The sequence below is a fragment of the Platichthys flesus genome, chromosome 3, assembly GCF_949316205.1.
Source record: "Platichthys flesus chromosome 3, fPlaFle2.1, whole genome shotgun sequence".
Taxonomy (NCBI): domain Eukaryota; kingdom Metazoa; phylum Chordata; class Actinopteri; order Pleuronectiformes; family Pleuronectidae; genus Platichthys; species Platichthys flesus.
In genome coordinates, this window is record NC_084947.1 from 115,685 (window position 1) to 134,981 (window position 19,297).

Genomic DNA, 19,297 nt, shown 5'->3' on the forward strand with positions numbered 1-19,297 from the left:
ACCTGATAAAACATAAACATAAACCCAGTCCTCAAAACAGGTCAATCTGAGGTGGGCTCATTTAAATGATCTTTGTGGTATTTAGACATTTCATTAAGACCCCAAGGAACCATATCAACTTGCGGTAAAATGGGCATAATATATCTCCTTTAAATAAAGTTTAGTTAAACTAAAGGTTGTTTCATGAATCTGGTTGCATTTGTGCTCATTAACAGATAGTGATAAAGGGCTGAAATAATTTAAAATAGTGCTTTTTAAATAATGATTTAATTATTTTCCTGGCACAAAAGGGTGAATGATTAACAACAGAAACAAAATAAACAAACATCAGTATCGGCCAAAAATGTTCATATCGGTGCATCCCTAGTACAAACCATATAGTGCATGCTACCAATTACTCACTGACTCGTTCTGCTGTAATGTTACTAAGTTCCCAAGTGGGACTAATAAAGGATTCTCTTATCTTTCAATCAAATTTCAAATCTTATGATGTAAAACATTTTGCAATTGGGATAGTTTAAACTACATTGTCACAATTATTTAAATTTTTCACAATAGGTACTTGTGCTTAACCTTTGACGATTTTAAACAATAGATTATGCCCCAGTTAAGTACACTGGGAAATATATTGTCTTCTCTGCAGTTGGTTGGTTAGTAACAGGAAATACAGCAGATGAAGAACAGCGATGTAAAGAGCAGTTTCACACGAATGTTAGATGCTCCAAAGTTAGTTTTTCATATAAACAACGCAACAGGAGATTCTCTGCTCAGCCAGTGGAACCAGGTGCCTTCACTGCTGGTAGATGTTCTAAACTGGCGACTGAAGATTATTCCAGATCGCGGTGACTGAGAAGAAATCTTAAGGATCACTTGATTCTGAAAATCTGCTTTGTCAAATGAGGTGTGTCCAGGGATTTCTTCTCCAACAGTAACTAGCATGTAGCTTATGCGCAGCTTAAATGTTGTTAACATGCAGCTAATGTTAAGAAGTGTCTGCGACCAAATCAAGAATTTGAGGGCAGACACTAAAATTGATAGATTTCAGAGAAAAGAAAATATCACTTGGGTTTATCTTATTCCTTTAATAAAATGTTAAACAAAAAATGTTGTAACACTTAAATGTCACTTCCTTACAGCACTTTGTAGTTCAGCTTTCTGAAGAAGTTGTACTTTCTTTATTGTTGTTGTTCTGGTTTGTTCCCTCATGGCTGATGCACTTATTGTGAGTAGTTGTTAGGCTAGTTCATTAATCCTCCGTCGAACAGGACGTCTCATTTCAGTTCAGCCTTCCTGTAGAACTGCAGCCCCACGCCAAAGGAGATGGCCTCTGAATTTAGACACAGCTATAATGTTTCAGTCTGACAGGAAGTCCTGCCTAGTGGGCGGGGCCTGTTTCTTATGTCGCCGGCTGCTGACTTCACATCCGTCTGTGTCCTGAACGACTCGAATTCACCTCACTGTTGTTCACCTCCTCATAGTCGTCGTCCTGAGAGGTGATGATGTCACACAGCTGGTACATTTTCTCCTCCTGATCCTGCTCCTCCTGTTCTCTTATGCACTTCTTCAGTTTCTCCTTCAGGTCGGGGAGTTCCCTCTGATACAGGAAGTCAATGATGTCTGAGGAAGAGGCGACACTGACTTGAATTTAAACAACTTAAAAACTTTAACTTTGTTGTTAACAGGAAAGAAAATAGAAGAAACTAGAAATACCACACTGCGCTTGTATGCCTCCGTCCACATTCACAGTAAGTGAGGTCATTCTGTCCTCTTTGGGTCCAAGTGAACGCGAGTACAGAATGTGAAGACATTGCCTCTATCAACCAGGAGATATCACCTTAACAATGTTTGTGAGGTCACAGTGACCTTTGACCACCAAAATCTAATCAGATCATCTCTGTGGAGATTCTCAGTCATACAGGTCATGGAATCTTCAGACGTTGCACAAGTGAATGTAGGCAACAGGACTTGCTTGAATTTCACCTCTAATCCGAGAGGCTTCTTCATTTTTGAGAATCACTTGAAGTGAATTTTTGTACCAAATTTGAAGGAATTCCCTCAACGTGTGCTTGAGAGGATGAACGAGCCAAACACATGAACACATGTCTGAACAGACACTCGACTCGCTTGGTTTGACTGCCACAGATCTGTGGTTGTGAAGAATAATCCTCCTCAGGTCTGATAGCATGTCTCCTCCGAGTGAAAGCATCTGTAAACCTACATACTAACCTCCGTATGGTAAACTGGTCCAGTTGGGAACTCTGGAGACTTTCAGTCTGTGAAAAGTCTTCTGTACACACACAGTAGTCACGTCACTGCAACAAAACAGCAAATTACTACAGTTACTACACAGTACTTGATATGTACTACATTAGGTCTACAAAGTACTACGCCAGTACGTCATATGTACTACATCAGTGCCTCAATGAGTCACAACTGACCAAATGAAGTGCTCAGACTCATGAACGGTCACTGTGACCTTTGACCTCACCCAACATTCTGAGCCACCTCGTCCCAGTCGATGTCTGCAGAGTCTTCAACACGCATGTTGTACAATCTGCAAAAAACAGACACGTGATTGGTTGACATTTGGTCTGGTTCAGGGGCAGTCGGGTTCAGGGGCACTCTGGTGCAGTCTGGTTCAGGGGCAGTCTGGTTCAGGGGCAGTCTGGTTCAGGGGGCAGGGGCACTCTGGTGCAGGGGCACTCTGGTGCAGGGGCACTCTGGTTCAGGGGCACTCTGGTTCAGGGGCACTCTGGTTCAGGGGCACTCTGGTTCAGGGGCACTCTGGTTCATGTGCAGTCGGGTGCAGTCTGGTTCAGGGGCAGTCTGGTTCAGGGGCACTCTGGTGCAGTCTGGTTCAGGGGCAGTCTGGTTCATGTGCAGTCGGGTGCAGTCTGGTTCAGGGGCAGTCTGGTTCAGGGGCACTCTGGTTCAGGGGCACTCTGGTTCAGGGGCACTCTGGTTCAGGGGCACTCTGGTTCAGGGGCACTCTGGTTCAGGGGCACTCTGGTGCAGGGGCACTCTGGTTCAGGGGCACTCTGGTGCAGGGGCACTCTGGTGCAGGGGCACTCTGGTGCAGGGGCACTCTGGTGCAGGGGCACTCTGGTTCAGGGGCACTCTGGTTCAGGGGCACTCTGGTTCAGGGGCACTCTGGTTCAGGGGCACTCTGGTGCAGGGGCACTCTGGTTCAGGGGCACTCTGGTTCAGGGGCACTCTGGTTCAGGGGCACTCTGGTTCAGGGGCACTCTGGTTCATGTGCAGTCGGGTGCAGTCTGGTTCAGGGGCACTCTGGTTCAGGGGCACTCTGGTTCAGGGGGCAGGGGCACTCTGGTGCAGGGGCACTCTGGTGCAGGGGCACTCTGGTGCAGGAGCACTCTGGTGCAGGGGCACTCTGGTTCAGGGGCACTCTGGTGCAGGAGCACTCTGGTTCAGGGGCACTCTGGTTCAGGGGCACTCTGGTTCAGGGGCACTCTGATGCAGGAGCACTCTGGTTCAGGGGCACTCTGGTTCAGGGGCACTCTGGTTCAGGGGCACTCTGGTTCAGGGGCACTCTGGTTCAGGTGAGTCCTGGGATCTTACGTGTTAATGAGATGGATTTTAGCCTGAAAGCCTTTCGCTCCTCTGTTGAAGATTCTGACACCTGGAGACAGTTTAAACTTCAACATGCTGAACCTGAAACACAGAGACAGAGAATATGAGCACAGGGATCCGGTTTTTAAGAGAAACAGGAAACAGGGTTTGGTAGAAAGAAATCCAGGTTTGAGTCAAAATGATGCAGCAGCTGTCACCACCAATCAAAATCACACAGAAAATCAATAAAACTGAAATCACAGGCTGATCCAACTTGTATGAATTTCATCATGTGACCCAGTGGGTGTGGCCTCCTCCTGCCTGCATGTTCTCCTGACAACATCTGGACATGATGCTACTGAGGGGTTCTCCTCCCAGATCTGGATCATCAGCTCCTGGACAGTCTGGGGACGGACTTGGTGGCGTCAGAGGCATCGATACATGACGTCCCATAGGTGTCAGAGGAACCTGAGGGTCGCACCAGGAGGAACCCGGGTCCCCAGATGTTACAGCAGCAAAACGTTTACCACGAGGTCTCGTGCTCAGTGTGAACCTGCTCTCATCTGTGAGGAGAACGAGCTCCAGTGGTGAACCTGCGAGGCTCTGGAGACTGTGCTGGGAGACACAAACCAGTTTGTGACCATAGGTATGGATGTGTCCTCCTGGAGGAGCTGGACTACCTGTGCAGCCTGATGGAGCAGCAGGTAGCTCCTCATGCTACCAGCAGCGAGGAGGAGCAGAACCCAGAAGTAGAAGGAGTCAGGGAGGAGGAGCCTGTGGACACCACGTTAAGAACATTCCCTGTTCGGAGCTCGTCCTGCTTCTGTCTCCATTTCGCCTGCTGTCACTTTGATTTGCACCAAATCAGAGAAACTGGTTCACAACCACTGGTTCTTCTGATGGACACGTTGAGCTCTGAAGTTTATTTTATTCTGTGAACATTAAGGTTCCCTTTGTTTTTTTGAGCAGTCTAATCCCTCAGTGCTTAAGAACAGTAATAGTCAGGTGTCATTTTATTCTGTGTTGGTTCTGTAATATATCTAATAAATATCTGGATCCAGATATAACACCTGGACCAGTATCAGACCGAGAAGGTGCACTGACCACTTGAGGCGACACTGGCTCCAAGACCTGGTTCCAACCTGCTGACTGATGTCCTTCCACGGCAGGTTGTTGAACAGCTGGTCTCTGCTCAGACCAGCACCAGGACTCTGCTGGACCATGACCTCCAGGTGAGCCTTCAGAGCAGACTTCAACCTCGACTCTTCATCTTCACTCCACAACCCATGACCTGCAGCTGTGGAGGAACACACACACACACACACACACACAGAGACACAACAGGAGTTCAGTTAAACCGTTCTCCAACTTTGGGTACCAACAAGTCCTGGTCTCCTTCTGAAGGTCTTCAGAGTTTGATCAGTCCTCAGTGGTTCCCTTGTTCAGGCGCAGAAACGTATCTGAGATGTGATTCTGCAGGAGGTCACATGAAGAGAGGTAGAAGACACATGTGGAGAATGATGTTCCTACAACCAGAGAAACGCGTTGGGATTTTTTAACCTGAGCTGTATTTCCTTATTTTCACTTTATCACTTTCTGAATGAAACTGAAGGGAACAGTGTTCCACGGTCAGGGAACCTTCACTGCCAGAACCTCTTCAAACACACGAGAGAACACTACAGTTATTAGTGAACACATCTCCTCTGGTCTCAACTAGAGCAACCTCACCTGCCTCCACCTCAGATTCACTCAGCGCACGTCCAGAACTCATGTTCTCATTTGAGTAGAATGTTCTTATTTAAGAGAACCAGGGTTCAGATTGTTTACCGATGTTGGCGAAGCGTTTCTCCAGAGCGTACACGCTGCGGCCCATCTTCCCAGCAATCGTCTTCCAGTCATTTCCATGAAGGTTCTGTAACTTGATCAGAGACCTCACTTCCCGCTCCGAGAACCTGAAAGAAGACCCAAAGAACATGATACAGCAGGTTCTACAGGTAGAACATACAGCTACAGCAGGTTCTACAGGTAGAACATTAAGCTACAGCAGGTTCTACAGGTAGAACATAAAGCTACAGCAGGTTCTACAGGTAGAACATTAAGCTACAGCAGGTTCTACAGGTAGAACATAATGCTACAGCAGGTTCTACAGGTAGAACATTAAGCTACAGCAGGTTCTACAGGTAGAACATAAAGCTACAGCAGGTTCTACAGGTAGAACATTAAGCTACAGCAGGTTCTACAGGTAGAACATAATGCTACAGCAGGTTCTACAGGTAGAACATAATGTTACAGCAGGTTCTACAGGTAGAACATTAAGCTACAAGAGGTTCTACAGGTAGAACATTAAGCTACAGCATTGACATCTGACCTTCCCATATGATTCCTATCATCAAAAATCTTCTTGGCTCTGGTGCAAACTTGTTGACATGTCCGAGGGATCCCCTCAGCTGAGAGACAGACAGACAGTCAGAGACAGACAGACAGGAGTAGAGAGAGAGACAGACAGACACAGACAGGAGGAGAGAGAGAGTCATTAAATCAGTGTATAATCAAGTTATTTTCTTCAGTGAAGGACTCGAACATTGATCACGATGTTCATGAGGTTATGTACCGATCTTCTCCAGGAAGTGATGTCGTGCCCTCAGCCTCCTGATCTGCACTTCCTCCTCTTTACACCTCTGAGGAAACAGAAGCTGTATGGCTGAGCCGATGCCCGTCAGAGCCAGGAAGTCGGACACATTCTGTCTGATTCCCTGATTCTCCTCCTGAGAGCACCTCCCCCGACGCAGCGTCACACCTGGAGAACAGGGAGAGATTCCAGTTTGAGTTCCACCGAGTCGGATCCTCTGACGTCGTCAGCAAGAACACAAGGACCACCTCCTACAGTTGCAGATAGAGCTGAAGCTTTATTCAATCCTCCAACCTCACTGCCGTTAAGACTCAGCACTGTGTGGGCGGGGTTAGTTCTATAATGTTAACTACTTTGTGTCCCTGTTAGAATGAAGAGTTGTCAGAACCTAGTCGTTTGAAGTTCCTGAAGCGTTCCAGGTCGTATCTCAGCAGCTTCTTTATCTGATCGACTGATTTATTTTTGACATCTGGAACAAACTCCTGAAGCTCCTCCACCAACGCAGTGTCCAGCCTGACAACACAGACACACAGACACACAGACACACAGACACACAGACACACACACACACACACACACACACACACACACACACACACACACACACACACACACACACACACACACACACACACACACACACACACACACACACACACACACACACACACACCTGTAACATTACATTTCATTTAGCTGACGCTTTTATCCAAAGCGAATCACAATAAGTCATCAACCACGAGGAACAAAACAGAGCAACAAGAATCAAGAAAGTACAACTAGCTTCAAAAAGACAAACTAAGCTTTTCTAGTTGACGATGATTATTAGAGAAACATTTTCTTGACCAACATGTACGTCACTGTTCCTCAACATCTTCACTCAGACAAACACACACAGTCAGACAGCTGCTAAGGATTCAGAGAAGAAGAAACTCACAGATCTTCATCTCCAGCTCTTTTTGTTAAACTCTTCTTCTCTTCCCTAACAGCGTAGTTTGTCTCTGTGTTGCTGGGGGGGGTGGTCATGATGGCGATGGCCTCACTTGGTCTCTTTTCTTTCTTATTCTGTGTTTCACAGTTTTCAACAGAGATCTCCTCATCCTCCTTTCTCTTCTTCCTATCACTCTCACTGTTTATCTCTCCATCAGCAGGAGGAAGACCAACCTCCTCTTCCTTCACTCTTGTCCTTTTCTTCTTCTTCTTCTTCTTTTTTATCTCCATCTCCCTGTCCATTTCTCCATCAGCTTGAGGACGACCAACCTCCTCTTCCTCCACTCTTGTCCTTTTCTTCTTCTTTTTCTTTTTTATCTCCATCTCGCTGTTCATCTCTTCATCAGCACGAGGAAGACCAACCTCCACCTCCACCTTTGTCTTCTTCTTCTTCTTTATTTCCATCTCTCCATCAGATGGAGGACAAAGACCAACATCCTCTTCCTCCTTTTGTCTGTTACCTTTCTTCTTCTTCACTCTTCTCTCAGGTGTGTGGATGTCGAGAGGAACAGGAAGTTCCTCCAGACTCTGTGATGACCTCTTCTTCCCCTGGAGGGATGAGTTCATGATGGATGGAGAGAGGATGATAGGAGGTATGGCTTATGATGATGAGTCACAGATCAATTTGTTGCTTGTAGCTGAAAAAGAAGAATAAACTTGATTCAGTTCAGATTGAAAGGAGTCAGGTATGTGGGGAGGGACGTCCTCTGACCATTAGATTTAGGGAGCCTGGCCACAGCTCCACAGAGAGAGATATTGGTATGAATATATATTTAGTATATGTACTTCTTGATTGTTGCTGCTGTGGTTTGCTCCTCGTGGTTGATGCACTTATTGTGAGTCAGCTCAATGAAATGTAATGTAAATGGTTTCCAGATCACTCCTATGATTTCTGTTCTGCTCGTTGTGTACTTCACAGCCTCTGGAGAAAAGAGTACAGTCGTTTATATGTAAACCAACTCGGACTCACTCGGACTCACTCGGACTCACCCGGACTCACCCGGACTCACTCGGACTCACTCGGACTCACCCGGACTCACTCGGACTCTGGTTTTGGATTCACCGTCTCTCTCGTCCCGCTGATACACGTGCAGACGCCCAGTTACTTGTTTACTTCCGGTTTAACAACAGCGCATGCGCGAGCTTCTTCTTCTTCTTCTTCTTCTTCTTCTTCTTCGTGTTCTCTGGTGTTTATCGGCAGCTTATTCGTCACTGCCCTCTGCTGGCCGCTTTGGCTCACTGGATCTTTAGTTCAGGAATATTGTGAACTTTGGAGCTGCTGGCTGATCACCTGGATGTAAAGGCAGCAGCAGCAGAAGGCTTCTTCCAGAAGCTGCTCCTGGCCCGGCTGCACAGAGCCGAGCAGAGAGGTGGTGGACTAGTGGCAGGAACTTGGACTATGGGCAGAGAAGGTCTCTGGTTCGACTCCACGGAGAGACAACAAAAGACGAACCTGGATTGATCTGTCCAAAAATCCAAGAGTATTCTCCCTACCCTGTCTAGTGCCCCTGAGCAAGGCACCTTACTCCCCCAACATCTGCTCCCTGAGCACCGTACATGGTCGCTCACTGCTCTGTGTGTCCTGCACCAGATGGGTCAAAAGCAGAGGTTACATTTCCCTACCTGCATGAGTGTGTCTGTGCATGTGTTTGGGACTAATAAATGCATCTTAATGTAAATCTTAAGAAGCTGCTGGACAATCTATGTTTAATTTGAATTTATGTTTGCTCCTGTTTTACCAATAAAGATGTTGGAACATGAATTTGAGTTTGGTTTCAGAACTGCTTAAAGGAAAAGGTTCTGTTTGTCTTCATTATGGAAGTGATAGATGTTCTCATAGGAAACACATCAGCACTAGAATGAACCTATGAACTTGCTGTTGAAACACGTTTGTGTAAACAACCGGCTGCGTCGTGAACGATGCACTACGCTTGTTACCGGAAGATACCACTAGAGGACACTCCGGAGATATCAGACCAAGTGGGACTTCTGGATTTGCATGACATAACAATAAATATGGCGAAACTCGAGGAGGTAACTGTTTTGTTCATTCTAAGATCACGTCAGAAAAAGAGATTCTCTGTCGGCCCTTAAATCAAATACGGCGTGACAATGCCGAGTATGTTTCTCTCGTTCTGCAAATGCAAGAAATTGATGAAGAAAAACACCACCATGTCCTGGAGGACATTTGAGGAGAATGATAAAAAGATTGATAAAGGTTTAAAACATTAATTCTAGATACTTTGAATCAGTCAATTTCTAGAAGGAAAAGGAAGAGAAAGACGATTTTGCCAAGTAGCAAAAGAGGAATACAGCTCTCAGGATCCTAAGACTTTTTATATGACGGGTTTATTCAAGTAAGACTTGGGACAGGCTTGTTTTTCATTATGATTAAAGATGTGCTTGCTCTTTTCTGATAATGGAGTCTTGTGAAAAATAAGAATATTAATCATATTATGGGAGAAATACAAGAATCGAGAAATGGTTGTATTCATGGCGCTTCAGGTCATCAGTTTAAAACCTCAAGCGTTAGTGTGCCGGTGTTGATGTGCAGCAAAGTTTTTACATAAGAAAAGAGCAGGTGAGGCTTCAGGTGTTTGGTTTGACGCTCCCATGGAATGAACATATACACAAACTACTGTCCAAATATAAAATAATAATCTATGTGATGAGATGTCTAACGGGGGCGGAACTGATCCGGTCGTCAGTGATTAATATTCATGTAACGTTAGATCTGTGCTAGATGACGGTTTGATCACGTGTAGTTCAGCAGGTGAAACAATAAGTCTGGTCTTCAGGTGGAGGTGGAGAGAAGCATTGATAACCATAACCCACACAGCTGATAAAGAATGACTGGATCAATCTTCATGGTCAGAAGATAAGCATAAAACAACAAAGGTTCTTCTTCCATGTGAGAGTGAAGAGCAGAGAGTTTTACAGGGAGCAGATCAGAGTATTAAATAATCAAAGTATTAAAGTTTTACATTAATAAAGTATGAAAAGTATAAAAGTATAACAAGTATAGCCCTAACCCTAAGTATAACAAATATTAAAGTATTAGAGGATTAGAGGATTAAAAGAAGATATATGAAGATTGTGGCAACAGTGCAGTTTTGGTTGAAGATCATTTGAAACATTTGTTCCAGGTGTAACCCCTGACCCTACACAGATGATCCAAAGATCCTATCACAGGAAGAACAGGTTCTGGTTCATTATCTGAGGGAGACCGGATCAGACAGAAGAATTGAATATGATCTGGATAACTGAGGTTCACACTCCAACACAGTGGAGTGGTGGTGATGCACCTTAACGTTGGTTGCCACCTGCCAATAAACTGAACAAAGAAGAAAATGAAGACCTTTTATAAATCGAGTTTTTGAATAGGGGGATGGAATTGGACCTTGCTTCGTTTCCTCGATGCATCCACCTTGTGATGCAGTGCCTGCAGGAACACCTCAACACAGGAGCTCATGAAGAAGAACCTTTACCTGTCTATTGGACTTTTAAACTTTTACTCCTTTTTTTTCTAAAATGTCACCTGAGCGTTTTATTCATTATTAAAAATCTGATAATTCATTTTTATTCATTGGAGAATCTAATTTGATTCAATTTACAAATGATCCTTTCGTCATGTGGTTGAAGATAACATGACGACATCAGGATCGATTGAGACTCTGACACGTTGTTAATAAATATTTCAAATAGCAATCAAACACAAGACAGTTTCTTGATGTTAGTTAAAGAACTAAAAGACACAAATACAGGTAGACCTGGACCAGGACCAGGTCCAGGTCCAGGTCCAGGTCCGGGTCCGGGTCCAGGTCCAAGTCCAGGACCAGAAACAGGGCCAGGACCAGGTCCTGGTATTGGTCCTGGTCATTGTATAGTTGATGCAGGTGTGGTCTACCTAACAGATCATGACCCAAGTTATTAAACTGGTCCATCCTGGAGTCAGAACCAGATCCTAGACCTGGAGCCTGGCCACAGATCTAAACATATCAGCACAGTTTGGAACCTGGTTTCAGGAAAACCCTTTCTATGTGCTCTCAGTTCTCGATCTTCATCAAAGATGATGGCGATGGGGGGGAGGAGTCATCCTCATCCTCAGTGTGTGATGTCATCAGCGACGCTCTCTGCTCATCCATCCTCCTGGACTGGACTCTCTGGATCAGCCTGAAGAAATCCTCCTGACCCTCTGGAGCTGATCCCACCAGGTCACCCAGTTCATCCAGGTCAGGGGGGGGGCACCGCTGGTCCTCCATCCTGTCGGACTACAGCGGGGGGGAGATTTTTTTTAATAATTTTATTTCATCATTGACTCAATTATGTTCCAAAATGATCTAAAAATCGATAACCAATAATTAATTTCATCAACGGCAGAAGCTTTGCTTTAAAATGAAGGAAGACTTCAAGTCGGGGAAAGTTCTTTGTTAACGTTTGTTTATAGAGCGACCATGACCTCGTCTGTGTGTCCACCTCCTGGGGTCAAGTCATGGACGCTGGTTTTTCTGTTCTTATTTCTTTGTGCTGGCGACATCTAGTGGCTGCAGATATGATGTGTTCAGGTTGTCCCCCCCACCGCGACCCAAGAGAGGGAAATGTTCCTTTTACCCTTAATCAGCTGCATTTGAATTATTAACCAGAAAGTGCATCTTAAGGACACAAGGTAATACAACATACAGAACAATTCAGTTTCTTAAGTAAACACGTCGGGTTTTACATGTTGAAGAAAAACAAGACGAGTCGTCACAGATCAACCACAGAAGATTTTCCTACCTGGAAGTTAATTAACATGTAGTAGAAGTCCACAGTAGGCAGGGGGCGCTGTTCATGGCTGCAGGCTCCACACAAAGGAGCTGGTCCTGGATCAGGCAGGAGACCAACGTTGGCTCTCTGGTCGTCCAGTCTCTGTCCCTGAGACTCCAGGATCAGGTTCAACAAGGCCTCTGGCTCCTCCTGCTGGCTGCGCTGCAACAGAAAGGAAAGTGTTGTGTTGTGAGTCCTTCAGTGATTACGTCAGACATTTGTGATGTCGAGTAAATGTTAGAAGAAGTCGTGTTGTCAGTCAGAGTTAATAGACCTGAATATCAGGAGCGTAGGTTCTGGTCCTGGAGGTCAGAGCTGGACTCTGACTGCGAGGTCTGGAGGAGGTGGACCTGCCCTCAGGGCCAGACCCTGGTACAGGACTCACAAGACACCTGAAGGGTGAGGTGGAGGCTGGGGTACTGGATGCAGAGGGAGGCTGAAGAACGGGACTCATGGGACTGGGACTCTGACGTCTCTGTCCTCTGTCCAGATGTCCATTCTGATGAGAAGGTGAAGAACGTCTAGGCACCGCCTCTCCAATCTTTCCGTTCTGATGAGGAGGTGAAGAAGTGGAAGGAGCTGGCAGTTTGTCAGCCATGATGTGTGGATCGGGCCACAGTTGGTGATGTCCTCAATGGAAAGAGCTACAGAGAAAAAGTCATCAACTCAGGATCATAACACAAGAAGCTGAACTGTCACTGTGTCTCTGAAGCTGCTCAGACATTAACTGAAGATTTTCTGAAGCCCGGAAAATGTGTGGAAGCTTCCCAGTGAGCGAGTGGACGTGTGGACCAGGTTTCTAACACGTGACCGATGTGAAACCTGGAGAACACAAACATCTCAGGATGAAGAAGAGGAGCTCGTAGAAGACAAAGATGTCCACTTGGAAACACGAGGAGGTTCCAGATTTTCTAATGATGAGGCCGGTGTGGATGAGCTGGAAACAACGACACTGATCTTTCTACAGCAGAGTTCATATGTCAGGTCCCGCCTCCTGCTGCTCTACAGGCTCCGCCCCTGCTGCTCTACAGGCTCCACCCCTCGCCTGATGTTCCCTGCATGTTCCTGATTGAAGGAGTCAGACCAAACAACCTGCTGCTGCTTCACAAAATACACAACATGTCTGACAGATTGCTGAATACAACTTTTTTCTCCATCTAGCGTCTGTCAGAAGAATCTATACACACGGTTGGTATGTAACACACAAACACTTAAATCCTCAGAATATTAATAATTAATGAGAAAAATCCAACTTCTATATATTATAAGTAGTGCTGTCAATAGATTAAAATATTTAATCGAGATTAATCGCATTTATGTCATAGTTAACTCAAAATTAATCGCGATTAATCGCAAATTTGTATCTATTCTTAATGTCCCTTCATTTATTTTTTCCCCATCATTTTTTTTTTTTTTTTAATTCTCTATCAACATGGAGAAGTGGATTGGCTTGCTTTATGCTAATGTTTTATTTTATTGAAAAACAACATTGCCAAACAGGGCGCTACAAAATAAAATTATAAAGTGCACATTTCAGGTAAACAAGGACTCAGCCTATAGTGCAGTTAAACCATGGCTTAATATTTTCTTTTTTTCAAGTTTGCTGTGAACATAGCAGTCAGGCCTCTCAAACAGACAAGCAACCAAATAACACACAAACAAAATACACAGGCAAGTGTCGGCCTACTTTGAAACAAATTAAACACAGAACTGTGTAGGGCTATTTGAGTCCTCCCCATATTTGTGGGAAATGTATGAAATAAGAAGTACCCTATTTTTAAATAAATAAAAACATATAGCTGCAGCCTAGTAGCTTAAAAATATATATTTTAGTTGCGAAATATTAAAACAAAAAGCGAGAGCAGGTCAGACTGGAGGCGAACACAGATACTGCAGCTCGGTAGAAACCAACTGCAGCTTCTGCTCTGGTCGAGAAGCTGCGGCGCTGATCTCTGATCAGCTGAGACCAGAGAAACTCTGTGTCTTCACTGTTTCCATAGTTAAGAAGCAGTGAGTCACTGAGCTCTGACCTCAATGTGTCTCTCTGAGCGAGTGCGCGGGTGCAGGGGGCGGGGCTACGGTGCGCTATCTGGAACCACACACACACACACTCACTCGCCCGCTCCTTGTACTTCACGACGGTCTGATACGATGATGTTTTAAAAAATGATTGTGACTTAGTCAACCACCAACATGCATAAGCGTGTGTCACACGGCGAAAGCGTGAGAGTTGGCAGCTCTGCGTTAATCTCCCGATAAAAAAATTAACGGCGTTAAAATGGGTTTGCGTTAACGCTGTTAATAACGCGTTAAACTGACAGCACTAATTATAAGTTTTCTAACTAAAACCAGCAGCTTGATTAAAGGGATACTTCCTCCATTGGCATAGTCGTGAGTAGATAATGATGGAACCTTCATTTTGGCTAACCCTAACCCTTTAACTGAGATCAGTTAAAAACACTAGTTATTAAAAACCAGAGTTTATCTCCAAGATTCAGCAGGAAACTGTTAAAACATGAAGATCTGTTCCGGCTGCAGCTCTTCTGGTTCAGGAAGCAGAGGATCATGGGTAATATCAAGTGGGACGACACAGTCAGACACATTGTTTTTCTACAATTGAAAACCTTCATCACTCAGAGAACAACAGCGTTAATCATTTGATGCTGCAGGGGGCGCTGCTGCTCATCAGCATTTATATCGTGTTGATTTAAGTTCTGTCTTCAACTCTGAAATAAAACTCCACAAATCCAACAAACAACAAACAGCTGACATCACGTAGTTTGATCAAACGCACTCTGCGTTACTTCACCTCGACATCCCACCGCTCGTCCACCGCTCGTCCACCGCTCGTCCTCGTTACAGGACAAATTCTCCCCCTTCTTCTTCTTCAGGTCTGTGCTCTGTGTGAAGAGTCTCCGTCCACACACACAAACTGGGACAATGGAAGAGAATGAGGACAACCCCCCCCCCCCCCCTCTGGGCTTACATCATGGTTACTATAGTAACCAAAGAGAGGCTCTAAATCCTGCGTTCCTCAGGCCAAACACACACACACACACACACACACACACACACACACACACACACACACACAAATTCCTGCATTGTTGAGAACTATTGAGTCGAGAGCCGGGTCCTTGTCCTACAAAGTTCAACATGTGCACGATCTCTTTCCGAGATCCAGCTGAACTTAACAACAAATAACAGTCAGCGCAGTGGTCACATGACGCTGGTTATCAACTCGTTATGTTTCCTCATCAAGATATGAGCATGTGCACATGAAAGGGGCGGGGTTCATTGCATATGACCAGTCACAGACATGGACAGTTTGACTGACAGCAGAGCCTCATATTTCACAACAAGGATCAAGCTGTTAAACTGGTTCTCCTCCGCTAACACTCCCAGTACATCAGTACCAGTAAGTGAAGCAGATGCAGTCTGTGGTACTGGGAGCACTTTACTGGTCAGGCTGATTCTGTTGGGTTCCAGCAGCTGACAGAGGTTCATCCTCTGAGGAGAATCTAGATCAGGGGCGTGCAAACTTTTATCCCGACGGCCACATATAGAAAAAATAAGAAGGCGTGAGCCACTCACGCTGCCACTCCCCCCTGCCCTGGATCGGACTGTTGACAGTGGGGGGGAATAGCTGCAATACAGTGAGCCATAGTCCATCACATTACATTTCATTTAGCTGAAGCTTTTATCCAAAGCGACCCACAATAAGTGCATTCAAGGGTACAAACCCAGAACAACAAGAATCAAGAAAGTAAAATTTCTTCAAAAATAGAGCAAAACTACAAAGTGCTATAAATAAGTGCCACTTAAGTGCTACTAAAATTGTTTTTCTTTTTTTTTTTTTGAGGCGTGCCAATTTAAAATGGATGGCGGGCCGCAGATGGCCCGCGGGCCGTAGTTTGGACACCCCTGATCTAAATCTTTCAGAAGCTCATCAGAGGAGCTCAGAGGATCTCGTGGGTCTCTGAAGACCCTGGTCCTCCTCAGAGACTCGAACAACCAGCTCCACAGATCCTCTAAGAACATGATGTCATGGTTCAAAGGAGGTGATTGGTCAGTGGGCGGAGCTTCATACTGTTTGATCTCCAACTTCACCTGGAGCAGGTCAGCTGTTACCATGGGGATTTACCCTGATAACAAGTGAACTGAAAACTCTGAATTAAACTTGAGAAATCAGTACTGTTAACAGAGTAAACTGATTACCTCTGGATATTCTGTATATTAATATTTGATGAACATAGACAGAACTTTGAAAACAGGGCCCGGTGTTTCAAAACACTACACACAATCAGCACAACCACACAATCAGCACAACCACACAATCAGCAGAACACCTCAGATCCTTTGCAAAATGAAAGACACGTTTCATATGACTTAATTCTGTTTGAGCCAGTTTCTCCCCCTGCTTCCTCTTCCTCTTCCTCTTCCTCTTCCTCTTCCTCCTTGGATTCCCCCTCTCCTCCTCAGTCTTCTTCCTCTTCTGACTCCTTCCACTTTGGTTGAAGTCATGTGAACTCACTTCATTTAATCAGTCATGTGTTTGTGCACCTGATGGCTGTGTTGAACCAATTGGCTCATAGGGGGGGTCATTTGACAGTCAGTGCTTTGGAATTGCAAGGAAGTGACATCATGATATCCTTCTGTGTCTAATGTAATCAAGTGTGTTTGGTGATTTGTAAATCACTGTGTGTATTGTTTTGCAAAAAGTGTGAATCTGACATTGTGCCTATAGTGGTGCAGATCTGGGCCATGTTGTGCTCCTTGAATGTCAGGTTTGATAATTGTGTAATATTTTTGATTTTAGTGTTTAACCCTAACCCTTGTAAAAAACTGTAATACTTTTGATAAAATAAACTATAGTATTCACAGTAATCATACAGTATTTTTCAATTTTTAGTGCCAGTCCATGGTTCCGTTCCTCGTACCTCAACAAACTTGACGGTAAAATAAACGCATGTGTACGAACATTTAGCCAACGTGAGGTGGTGAACTGAGGCAGATTGTTGATCCACTTCATCATTGACATTAAAACCAACAGCTTCAGATGTTATCTCACGACAAATCTGCTCCACATGAACCTTCAATGAAATAAGTATAAAACAGTTTACAGCAAATTAGGTTCAGATGATAATAAACAGCGGAGTTACACAGCCCAGTCACTTATAGTTTTTAATAATATCTTCTAACACTGCGTTTGTATCATCAAATCACTGCAGTGAACGTGTCTGAGCCACAGAGCACAGAGCGACCTGGAGATCACTCACAAGAAAGAGTGTAGAGCTGAGGATCCACTGATGTGAGGGAATCGGTCCGATGCTCTAAATAAATAAATACTGACGTGACTCTGGAGCGTGAAGCTGCGTGATGGAAGCAGGTGAATGGATGAGATGATCAGCTGATCTAGATTCTATAGATCTGTGATCTCTGAGCTGAACTGAGTCCAGTATTAGATCGACTGACGGAACCGAACCATCCCGGGTCAAACACAAGCTTATAAATATAATTCAGCTAAAATCTATAGATTGAGGACATGACATCTGTCTCTGAATTTAATAATCCTGCAGTTTGGAGAATTAAAACATGAGATACAACAAGTTCCCTCACATTCTGACACTGTGTGTCTTTGGCTCCACCTTTGAATTTGATTCTTATTTCAGACTCTCTCTCTCTCTCTCTCTCTCTCTCTCTCTCTCTCTCTCTCTCTTTCTGCAGCAAATGTCTCTTCACCTGACTAACAAACACCTCATGTCAGAAAGTTTCACTTCCTCTTCTCATCGCTCGATGCAGTGACTCCGTCAGGACTCACGGTGGAGCCCATTGGTCAGCAGCATCATTTAATATTTATGAGCTGCTTTGCATTGACCATTTATGGTAGAAAGTGGGCGTGTGGAGGGCGGAGTTAGAGGCAGATCCACTTGGGAACTTTTGCAGGTGGACTGTGATTTATAAAGTGAACATTGCGTTCTGGTGTGCGTGTGCATGGTTTTATAAATAGGAATTTTATTTTGCATACACCATTTCTGGCTTTAGTGCACACGTACACTTTAGTATGAATTCTACGCACAGTTTTATAACTGAGACCCCAGTTCTTAACCTCACTGTGTTTAGTGTGTGTGTGTGCGTGTGTGTGTGATGTGTGATTTGGAGTGTGCGTGAGTATATGCGTGTGTGTCAGTGTGTGTGTCATGTGAGTAGATGTGTGTGTTGGAGTTTGTGTGTGTTTTTGTGTGTGTTTATGTGTGTGTGTAGATGTCTGTGTTTGAGTGTGTGTGTGTGTAGAAGTGTGTGTGCGTGTTTGTATTTCTGTGTGTGTGTGCGTGTTTGTGATATTATATCTGTTTTCACTTCTTGGCTTTGATGTTTTTGTTTTCAATTGACTGTTTTAAAGGTTTTGTCTTAATAAATTGATTGTCAATATTTCTTTGATATGAAGATGATTTATTTAGAAGAGTTCATTCAACATGTTTGTCAATAAACAACAACACTTGGTGATAAAAGGAATGAAAGTGTCGACACATTGACGTTTATTTCACGTTCATCCAGCCAAGACGTGTTTGACGAACTCGGTGTAGTTGATGTGTCCGTTGGCGTCTTCCTGTCCCACCATCAGTCGGTCCACCTCATCCTCTGTCATCTTCTCTCCCAGGGTGGCGAGGACATGGCGGAGCTCCGCCCCCATCACTGTTCCATTTCCCTCCTTGTCAAAGACCCTCAGACCTTCCACGAAGTCCTCGAACGTGCCCTGTTCTTTGGATCTGGCCACGTGCTGCAACATGGGCAGGAAGGTGTCGAAGTCCAGCAGCTTGACGTTCATCTCCTCCACCTTCGGCCTCCCCAGCAGCTTCAGCACGTCATCGTTGGTCGGGTTGTGGCCGAGCGCTCGCAACACGTCGCCGCACTGAGCATAGGTGATCTTCATCTCACCAGTGGGCGTCTCGTCAAACAGCGTGAAGGCGTCTCTGAACTCTTCGACCTGATCTGGAGTGAACTCAACCACAACGCTCTTCAGGTCAACCTCCGGAGGTTTGGTCTCCGGAGCTGCCGGAGCTGCCGGAGCTGGAGGAGGCTCCTCTTTCTTCACCTCCACCTTCTTCACCTCTGTCTTCTTCGGTTCCACTTTCTTTGGAGCCATCGTGCTGCAGAGCGGAGGACGGACGGAGATGGATGAGGTTTTATGAGAGCCAGAGGCGGGGCGAGTGAGGCAGGAGAGAATGACAGAGAGAGAGAGAGAGAGAGAGAGAGAGAGAGAGAGAAAGAGAATGACAGAGAGAGAGAGAGAGAGAGACA

General features: G+C 45.0%; 3 protein-coding genes across 11 annotated transcripts; all 3 read right to left on the reverse strand.

Annotated features, from left to right (window-relative positions):
- Nucleotides 1-248: 248 nt before the first annotated feature.
- LOC133934437 (transcription termination factor 1-like) lies at nucleotides 249-8,365 on the reverse strand. 8 transcript variants are annotated; one of them, XM_062381168.1, is made up of 11 exons: nucleotides 8,220-8,365; nucleotides 7,137-7,827; nucleotides 6,588-6,712; nucleotides 6,182-6,367; nucleotides 5,939-6,017; nucleotides 5,398-5,522; nucleotides 4,675-4,867; nucleotides 3,580-3,672; nucleotides 2,489-2,554; nucleotides 2,227-2,312; nucleotides 249-1,617 (listed from the first exon to the last, which is right to left on the reverse strand). In XM_062381168.1, exons 2-11 carry the CDS (start codon nucleotides 7,754-7,756, stop codon nucleotides 1,418-1,420), a joined length of 1,773 nt encoding a protein of 590 aa, XP_062237152.1. In that variant the 5' UTR covers nucleotides 7,757-7,827; nucleotides 8,220-8,365; the 3' UTR covers nucleotides 249-1,417. The 8 variants fall into 8 exon arrangements, with proteins under 8 accessions (XP_062237152.1, XP_062237153.1, XP_062237156.1 ...); XM_062381169.1 differs by having other exon boundaries at nucleotides 8,230-8,337; XM_062381172.1 differs by having other exon boundaries at nucleotides 8,210-8,319.
- A 1,177-nt stretch (nucleotides 8,366-9,542) lies between these two features.
- gpsm1a (G protein signaling modulator 1a) lies at nucleotides 9,543-14,940 on the reverse strand. Of its 2 annotated transcripts, none has more exons than XM_062381184.1 (4): nucleotides 14,805-14,940; nucleotides 12,270-12,639; nucleotides 11,966-12,157; nucleotides 9,543-11,460 (listed from the first exon to the last, which is right to left on the reverse strand). In XM_062381184.1, the coding sequence occupies exons 2-4, from the start codon at nucleotides 12,591-12,593 to the stop codon at nucleotides 11,236-11,238; spliced, it is 741 nt and encodes a 246-aa protein (XP_062237168.1). In that variant the 5' UTR covers nucleotides 12,594-12,639; nucleotides 14,805-14,940; the 3' UTR covers nucleotides 9,543-11,235. The 2 variants fall into 2 exon arrangements, with proteins under 2 accessions (XP_062237168.1, XP_062237167.1); XM_062381183.1 differs by having other exon boundaries at nucleotides 14,790-14,894.
- A 3,571-nt stretch (nucleotides 14,941-18,511) lies between these two features.
- Nucleotides 18,512-19,161, reverse strand: cmlc1 (cardiac myosin light chain-1). Its single transcript, XM_062384967.1, has one exon. The coding sequence runs from the start codon at nucleotides 19,140-19,142 to the stop codon at nucleotides 18,546-18,548; it is 597 nt and encodes a 198-aa protein (XP_062240951.1). The 5' UTR covers nucleotides 19,143-19,161; the 3' UTR covers nucleotides 18,512-18,545.
- Between the last annotated feature and the right edge of the window lie 136 nt (nucleotides 19,162-19,297).

What these genes read in the sequence shown, in the direction of transcription:
- LOC133934437 (XM_062381168.1), bottom strand. Translation starts at nt 7,756, where the DNA reads ATGAACTCATCCCTCCAGGGGAAGAAGAGGTCATCACAGAGTCTGGAG. An exon ending in AGAGCTGGAGATGAAGATCT is followed by an intron (nt 6,713 to 7,136) that starts GTGAGTTTCTTC and finishes CTGTGTTGTCAG; the next exon opens with GCTGGACACTGCGTTGGTGG. An exon ending in GACCAGTTTACCATACGGAG is followed by an intron (nt 1,618 to 2,226) that starts GTTAGTATGTAG and finishes CCTCTTCCTCAG; the next exon opens with ACATCATTGACTTCCTGTAT.
- gpsm1a (XM_062381184.1), bottom strand. Translation starts at nt 12,593, where the DNA reads ATGGCTGACAAACTGCCAGCTCCTTCCACTTCTTCACCTCCTCATCAG. An exon ending in CCTACGCTCCTGATATTCAG is followed by an intron (nt 12,158 to 12,269) that starts GTCTATTAACTC and finishes TTTCTGTTGCAG; the next exon opens with CGCAGCCAGCAGGAGGAGCC. An exon ending in ACATGTTAATTAACTTCCAG is followed by an intron (nt 11,461 to 11,965) that starts GTAGGAAAATCT and finishes CCCCCGCTGTAG; the next exon opens with TCCGACAGGATGGAGGACCA.
- cmlc1 (XM_062384967.1), bottom strand. Translation starts at nt 19,142, where the DNA reads ATGGCTCCAAAGAAAGTGGAACCGAAGAAGACAGAGGTGAAGAAGGTG.